At 39.2% G+C, this 9,177-nt stretch overlaps 1 protein-coding gene across 1 annotated transcript in view; it reads right to left on the reverse strand.

Moving 5' to 3' along the window:
* Window positions 1-9,177, reverse strand: part of LOC116078659 (plastin-3) — a 79,223-nt gene that overhangs the window by 29,028 nt on the left and 41,018 nt on the right. The window contains exon 2 of the mRNA XM_031354340.1: window positions 4,280-4,360. Coding sequence (XP_031210200.1) covers window positions 4,280-4,360 — 81 coding nt within the window. The remainder of the gene's footprint in view (window positions 1-4,279; window positions 4,361-9,177) is intronic.

Below are 9,177 nucleotides of genomic sequence, written 5' to 3' on the forward strand. Positions count from 1 at the left end.
TCCCTTGCCGCTGGAGAGAATACCACCACTCAGTGTGCCCCCTGAGAGGGCAGCAAAGCTGGCTGTCTTGCTGTATGACCCTGCATGACACTGAGTCCTTCTGTAGGGCTTCCACTGGTACTCAGCACGCTGGTCAGGCCCTCAGTGCTGCTTTCTCCAATGCTGGGGTTCTTGAGGGCTCGCCAGGCATCTGCCACTGTGATTGGACCATCATCTTCATCAAATTCAATTTTTACCCCCTCTCCATTGGCTGTGCTAACTCCACAGCCACCTCCACGGCAGAGAGAAATGGGCACAACCCCATAAACATACGCCAGCATAATGGGGACACCAATACCAACGCTAACAGCAGCGATTACTGTGCTTCAGTGGGAAAAAAAAAATCTTAAAGAATAAATTCTTCACAGCAAGGACCCTTTGGCTGTACAATTGATACTGCTAAAATCCCAGTACATCAAAAGACTGAGTTTCCTTGATATGCAAGTAATTAAATATTTATGGAGAACCTAACACGTGGGCAACATTGCCCTTAGGTATTTAGTGGGGCAATAAAAAATTGTATTAATCAGAACAGGCCGAAATACTGGCCTCGCGGGTTTTTTGAGGGACAGCTTGTTTATTAGTAAGGGGCTGGAGAGTGAAACCTGTGCCTGGTATGGCTTTCAGTAATTCTTTCCAGTCCCACCTGCTGCCTATGCAATGCAAAGACAGTGATGGGCTTTTGGTTTTTGTTGCGGTTCTGAATTTTTTTTTTTTTCAGTTAAAAACTCTAATCCAATGTTTCTCAACTTTTGGGTTGTGACCCCTGTGGGTGTCCAATGACCCTTTCACAGGGGGTGCATATTAGATATCATGCATAGTGTCTATTTACTTTATGACTCTAAGAGTAGCAAAATTATATTAATGAAGTAGCAATGAAATAATTTTATGGCTAGGGGGTCACTAGGACATGAGGATTACAGCATTAGGACCACTGTTCTACTTGATCCCTCACTTGCTAAGTATATTGTAAGCCTGTTCTCACCATGGCAAAAATTGGTCAATTTTCTACCGTTATGGCTTATCAAAGCACTTATAGCTATACTGCTAACTCATAAAAAGTACTTGTACTCAAAGTCCCATCAAGTCAGTCACATCTCATTTAATGTTAATTTAAAAGAAACACTGAACATAAAGATTTCCTCTTCTTCTTCTTCTTCTTCTTCTTCTTCTTCTTCTTCTTCTTCTTCTTCTTCTTCTTCTTCTTCTTCTTCTTCTCCTTCTCCTTCTCCTTCTCCTTCTCCTTCTCCTTCTCCTTCTTCTTTTTTTGAGACAGGGTTTCTCTGTATAGCCCTGGCTGTCCTGGAACTCACTCTGTAGACCAGGTTGGCCTTGAACTCAGAAATCCCCTTGCTTCTGCCTCCCCCTCCCAAGCGCTGGGATTAAAGGCGTGTGCCACCACCATAAATATTTCTAAGAGGCGATATGTGAGGTCAAGTCTTTCTTTCAGGAGGCTAGGCACAGTGATGAAACAATGCAACATTAATAAGTGACGGTCCCTACTCCAACACACAATGAAACAAACCAATCTGTTCCCAACACTGAAAGATGAATGTAAGCAAAAGAGAAGGGCAAAAGAAAATATGTTTCTGAAACAATTATGGTAAAAACAATACTAAAGGGGTATTCACAAAAGAAAAAATATGAATAAAAAAATAACACCACCTCTTAGGACCAAGGACTCATTTTCTATTTTTCATCAGTTGAATATTTACCTGTGTACTTCCATTCACCCAGTGAGTCATAATGTGCAGCAAGTTAATGTACTGCTTTGTAAAATATACAGAGATACAATGATGATTCAGAACATTTTAACCTTTTCTGTCTAGCATTCTGATAGGATATGAATAGCCACTCTAGCTGGGGGTTATTATTCCCTTCAGGGCATGCTGTTTCTATTAATATAAAAGCTGTTATAGAAATTAGAGATGTAGCTCAGTTGATGGAGAGTTTGCCTTGCATGTACAAAGGCCTGGGAGTTTGAATAGGTTTGGCCCCCCCACAGACTCATGTGTTTGAATACTTGGCTCATAGGGAGTGGCACTATTAAAGGGTATGTCCTTGTTGGAGTAGGTGTGGCCTTGTTGGAGTAGGTGTGGCCTTGTTGGAGGGCAGGCTTTAGGTCTTATATGCTCAAGCTATGCTCAATATGGTACACAGTCTCCTTCTGGTACCTGTAGATCAAGATGTAGAACTCTCAACTACATCTCCAGCATAATGTCTGTCAACATGCCATCCATCCTGCCATGATAATAAAGGACTAAACTTCTGAACTATAAAGCCACCATCAATTCAATGTTTTGTTTTTGTTTTTGTTTTTTTTTTTAAATAAGAGTTGCTGGGGTCATAGTGTCTCTTCACAGTAATAAAACTCTAAGACAGGTGGTAATGACTTTAATCTCAACTATGGAGTTGGAGGGAAAGGAAGAAGAGTTTGAAGTCCTCATAGCCTATTTGGAGTGAATCTGGATATTAACCTGCTCTAAAAGAGACTGTCTCAAAAATGAATGAATGAATGAATGAATGAATGAAAAGGGAACAGAGCTAGCTATCCTTGTAAATGTTATATTAATAGGCCTTTTGGCATCAGTTTCAGAGTAATTCTGATTTAAAAAAGAAACCATTATGCTCTAACTTTACTCCCTTTGGTTTAGATTTACCTTAAGCCAGGGGATTTCAATCTTTGTAATGCAGAAAGTCTTTTAATGGTGTTCCTCATGTACGGTGACCCCCCACCAACTCTAAAAGTATTTACATTGCTTCTTTGTAACAGTAGCTTCAATGTTTGCAAAGTGTTTATAACCAGGGGTTGAGAGACAAAGTTTAAGCACATGCTGTGTCTTGTGAGTCTTCATATCAGTACTTAGTTCTCACTCCATTTCACTTTATCCTTATGGACCTGATGTTTGCATAGAGTGAAAACACTATGTATGGCTTCCATAGCTACTCAATTGGAAGGCATGGGATATGATGTTAATAGGTTCAAAACAAAACAAAACTGGGCCTGGTGGTACAGGCTTGCAACCCCAGCTACTGGGGAAGCTGGGGAAGAGGGATGGATAGCACATTCAAGACCTGGCTGGGCTATGGAGTCCGTTCAAGGTCAGTCTGGACATTGTATAAGACCTTGTCTCAAAATAAAAAGTGAAAGGAAAAGATGGTAATGTTACTTATTGGTAGATAGTTGTGTATATACAACAAGTACACAAAACAGAAAACTAGCCATATGTGTTGGCCTGTGTCTACAATTCTGACTCCTGGGTTGGGTGAGAGGATCCCAAGTTTGTATCAGGCATGACAGCACAGTGAGACTTGTCTCAAAATATTAATGACTGAGGATGCAGCTCAATTGTGGAGGATTTGCCTGCCATGCATGAAGTTTTGGGTTCAATACTCCATTTCAGGGAAAAACAATCACACCCCAATATGCTTTTCCCTCTTCCTTTGATGCTTGTTAGAAGGATGAACAGTATACATAGTGAGTTCAAGGCTAGCCTGGATATAGACTGAGACTCTCAACAAATAAATACCATAGCAACAGTGAAATCTAACTAATGCCTTAGAGGTCACTCCAAACACTTCCCTTAGAAAAACATGATATAGAAAATATTCTAATAACTCAACGTGTGTCATCAAATTTTCAAGTGCCACAGCAGGCCAGATTTAATGACGATAACTCTGGGCTAAAAATGATTGATCATATTAAATACTAGATACTATTTGAACATTTTAAAAATTTATACATACACATACACAAACATATTACAAGAAGATGAGTTCATGAATTTGAGAGGGACTATCAGGGGCATGGAAGGAGTTAGAGGGAAAAGAGGGAGACTGCACATGATATAAATATAGTAATTCATATAGAAATAATAATAAAATTTTACTTTTACGCTTTCATTTATTTGTGTGTGTGTGTGTGTGTGTGTGTGTGCGTGCATACGTTTGCACACACAGGCCAGAGAACAACTTGCAGGAATTCATTCCCTTCTTGCACTAAGTGGGTCCTGGGATTGAATTCAGATAAGCACCACTAACTGTTGAGTAATGTCTGCTTGAATTAATACAGTTTTCACTATCATTTCTAAAACTTTATCTGTCTAGTTTTCAGTTTAATTTTTGGAGTCAGTCAAAAATATTGCTCAGGCAAAGGCTGTTTTATGGTAATTTCTAGCAATATCACTTTAAGACCAAGTAAATGTCTCTTTCCTCTGGTTGTGGTATAAAATGAACTCACCAACTTTTGCAAAGGCCTCTTTGAGTTCATCCAGCTCATCTTTGGAAATCTGGGTGGTCGCCATCTCATCCATGTAAAGATCTAAAGGGAAGCAAAAGGTTTACTCTTCAAAAAAGTTCATGAAGAATATGTAACATTAGCATTTGCTAAATTACAAACACAGTAAGTAGGCTTGCAAACTGTTAAAACACTCTGAATAGGTAACCATGTATCTATACCCCAAATAAAGAAAACCAACCAATGTCAAGTCCTCATTCTTTAAAAGCTATACAGAAAAAGAAACTGAATCCATCATTTTAAGAATAAAGTTTAGAGCCAGACATTACTTAACAGTTAGTGGTGCCTTTGATCCCAGCACTTGGGAGGCAGAGGCAGGCAGATTTCTGAGTTCAAAGCCAACTTGGTCTACAGAGTGAGGTTCAGGATATCCAGGGCTACACAGAGAAACCCTGTCTCGAAAAACCAAAAAAAAAAAAAGACAAACAAACAAACAAACAAAAAGAATAAAGCTTAGGGGCTGGAGAGATGGCCCAGAGGTTAAGAGCACTAACTGCTTTTCCGAGGGGACTGAGTTCAAATCCCAGCAACCACATGGTGGCTCACAACCATCTGATGCCCTCTTCTGGTGTGTCTGAAGACAGCTACAGTGTACTCATGTAAATAAATAAATCTTAAAAAAGAATAAAGTTTAATTTTTTAAAAAAATTTACAGTTATCTATTCTGTGTGTGTGTGTGTGTGTGTGTGTGTGTGTAGTGGTGGGGGAGGGGACACATCTGTCACAGGACAGCTATTGGCAAAGATTCTCTGTTCAGTATGTAGATCCTGGGAGTTGAACTCAAGAGGTCTCACTTGGTGACAACTTCCCAATCATAAAATCATAAGCTACACTAGAAGAGGATAAGAATGCACCAAGGTACATCACCAAAACACTGTATGACAGAATCTTGTGTGTGTGTTTATGTGTGTGTGTGTGTGTGTGTGTGTGTGTGTGCATGTGTGTATGCCATAGTGAATGTCCAAATTACTTGGCTAATAATTTCTGTAAAATAAGTTACTGATTTCAAACATCAATCATGTTGATAGTTATCAAGAAATCTTCTTTTTTTAATGTTATTTTTCTTTTTTTATTATATATTTTCTTTATTTACATGTCATATGATTTCTCCTTTCCCAGTTTCCCCTCCAAAAAACAAACAAACAAACAAACAAACAAACAAAAACAAACCCCTGTTGCCTCCCCCCTCCCCATGTCAAGCAATCTTCTTAAAAGGGAGATAAACAGAAACCAGTCAAAACAAATATATTTGGTTTTGATATAGATTCCACGAGTATATGTTAACACACATACTAAGTTAAATTGTTGATATTATATACTAGATATGATTTTAAATTTATAATTTAAATATATATGTATATATACAACAATAATAAAGAAGAGGAGAAAAAAGAAGAGGTCATTAATTTGAGCGTGTGGGGAACATGGGAAGGGTTGAAGGAAGGAAAGGGACAGGGGAAATGTAATATAATTATGATCTCAAATATAAAAATGCTTTAAAAAGAAAGAATTATCTCCAGTTAGACATACATTTTATCATTGTATGTTTTCACCATTTTTTTTTTTATTGAGAGAGGATCTCTTGTAGCCCAGACTGGCCTCTAACTTGTTATGACCCTGACCTTCTCTCAAGCTCACCCATTCACCTCCTTTTGCAAACACTAGGATTATAGCCATGCACTGCCTGATTTATTCAGTGCTGGGGATAGAACCTACAGTTCACGAATGCTAAGTAGACATGTATTAACCAGAGGTAGTCATTTTAAATAATAAGAACCAAAAAAAAAAGGGGGGGGCCATGAATTGAAGGAGCGCTCTGCATGGGAGAGGCAGTATTGAGGAAAGGGAGATATTCTAATTTCAAAAATAAAACACGCTGGGCAGTAGTGTCGAACGCCTTTGATCCCAGCACTTGGGAGGCAGAGACAGGTGGATTTCTGGGTTCGAGTCCAGCCTGGTCTACAGAATGAGTTCCAGGCTAGCCAGGGCTACACAGAGAAACCCTGTCTCGAAAAACAAAAAACAAAACAAAAAACAAAACAAAACAAACAAACAAACAAAAAAACACATTTTGAAAAAATGTGTAGTCAGGCAGTGGTGGCCCACGCCTTTATTCCCAGAAATTGGAAGCAAAAGCAGGCTGATCAGGCTATTTGGTTTTACCCTATCTTAAACAGGTAAGTAAAAAAACAAAACAAAACAAAAAAATCAATCTTGACTCAAAATAAAGTAGCTTCTTTGTTTAAGAATGATTTTTTAAAAATTAAGATGTAGCTGTTTTATTTGCTTGAAGTAATTGTTGTCTTGGTGGATTACAATCTTATCTAGGCCTAGAATGTTTTCAGCTTCTGAGACTTACTGCTGAATAATCTCACCCCTTTCTATCCCAGGCGAGTTCAACTCAGCTGTTCTGGCTCCAACTCCTCTCCATGCTGACCCCATTCAATGTGGCTTCTCTTCCCTTCTCCTGACCAGCTTTGCTTGCCCTCAAACTCACTTTGGCAATATGTTCTGCTCTTCTGTCTTCACCAGCATCTAAGCTTGTCCTCTGCAACCTGTCTGTAAAGGTGTCCCAGGAAAATTGCCTGCCTCCTCTCTGCACTGCCCCTTAAATAGCTTCTTTCCTTTATTCTTTCTTCTCCTGAGAGTTGGGAGTTTGAGTAATCACATCCAATTCTGTCAAATCTTATCAGTCACTTTGTCTGCCACTCAATTAGGACATTTACAAACACCGGGGCTTCTTTCTATGAACTATCTTTACTTTCATTGTTTTGGATTAAAGGCCTGGGCCTCCCAAGTTCTGGGATAAAAGGTGTTTGCTAGGGCTTAGTCACACCACAACTAGAAACAGGTTATTTCACTAAATAGCACAGTCTCTGGGTTCCTAATATTGCCATACATCCTACAACATTAAGCTGTATCCCTGTGGTAATAATTCTAAGTTTGTTTTATGTATCCTACTAATGATGTTTAACAGTGCCAATCACAAAAATACTAAATAGGATTAATTATAATTTTATTTACATACATTTTAAGTGATCATTTTGGTTTGTTTTGGGCTCTGATTCTGTAGCCCTGGTGGGACGGGCACTCCCTATGTAGATCCAGTTGACCTCAAACTACTGGCAATCCTCTTATCTCTATGATTTGATCAAGCTGCAATGAAAGGCTTTATGCCACCACACCCAGCCAATCATGTTTTTGATGAAAAATGATTAGCCATTTCCATGAATTATATATAGTGAATAGTGGCACAAAAGCCTTGGGAGTGAGAAAATCTAATCTAAAACCATGTGGTTTGACCTCTATCTCTAAAGTCCCTTTCTACTTTGGGTAGTCTGAGTCCATAATTATTTAAAATAGGTCTGTAAAAAAAAATCAAAGCGATAATAAAACTATACAACTTATTTCATTCACATACTACATATTATTTCTGTTTTTTTTTTTTTAAAAACAATCAGTAAGAAAATGTAAAGAGTTAAGCCTGGACGTAAACCTCTTATGATCCTCTTGACCTTGATTGTCATCCTTATTCCAGCTGACAGGAATGTACATCTTCCCGTTCTACTTCCTCCCTTCTCAAATCCCCCCTCAGCGGGCCTTTCAGCTCCCCTTTTATCCTTATATCATACTTAAAAAATTATTTCATTATTCTTTTTGAATTTGTGTATGTTTGGCTGTGCACATCTTGAGTCCAGCGGCTGTAGAGACCAGAAGAGGGCATCAGTCCACTACATCTGCAGCTACAGGGAGTTGTGGCCTGCCCACTCCCCCAACGGGTGCTGGGAATAGAACTGTCTTAGCCAGGGTTTCTATTCCTGCACAAACATCATGACCAAGAAGCAAGATGGGGAGGAAAGGGTTTATTGAGCTTACACTTCCACATGGCTGTTCATCACCAAAGGAAGTCAGGCAGGAAGCAGGAGCTGATGCAGAGGCCATGGAGGGATGTTCCTTATTGGCTTGCTTCCCCTGTCTTGCTCAGCCTGCTCTCTTATAGAGCCCAAGACCTCCAGCCCAGGGATGGCACCACCCACAAGAGGCCCTACCCTCTTGATCACTAATTGAGAAAATGCCCTACAGCTGGGTCTCATGGAGACACTTCCCCAACTGAAGCTGCCTTCTGTGATAACTCCAGCCTGTGTCAAGTTGACACACAAAACTAGCCAGTACAAGAACTATGTGGTTTTCCTATAGAATTAGGAAATACTTAGATCTCGCTGAAATTATTTCAATTTCTGTTCTTTATTTTTTTTCTTTATTTTCATACAAGTTCTCCCAAAGAAACTAAAGTATCCTAGCCTGGCTTTCATGTGAAACAGAAAATTTATTATCATTGCTGCCTCTGGATACTTTCTAACGCTAACCATGCCCGGTGATTGCTGGATGTCCCAAGGACATAGTGTATTTTTCATGTAATGAGAGGCCGCCATCAGTACCCTGGTCCTACTACTTCCTAACTGTAAGTCCATGAGTTAGTTTATTTCATCTCTCTGAGGCTCAGCTTCTCATTTGCAAATAGCACTAATAATACCTGTTCCCCGGGATCCTCATAAAGATTAAAGATGACGTATGTAAAGGCAAATTATAAGCTACAAAGCATTATACAGCAACTTCAAATCCTCAGTGAAAGAAAACGGGGAATAAATAACCCCATAAGTAATTGTGAGAGACTATAAATATCAGGCATCGGCTCTACTAAGAGTCTTTTAAATGGGATACATGAAGAGCTGTCTCATCTCCCCTATAATTATTGACTACAGAGTATAACAAGCCTCCCTCATATATAAAAATTACAAGCCTTCAGTCAGCGTAGTTTAAGAAGGATGAGCATAAAAAAA

This window comes from Mastomys coucha, chromosome X (genome assembly GCF_008632895.1).
Source record: "Mastomys coucha isolate ucsf_1 chromosome X, UCSF_Mcou_1, whole genome shotgun sequence".
Lineage (NCBI taxonomy): Eukaryota > Metazoa > Chordata > Mammalia > Rodentia > Muridae > Mastomys > Mastomys coucha.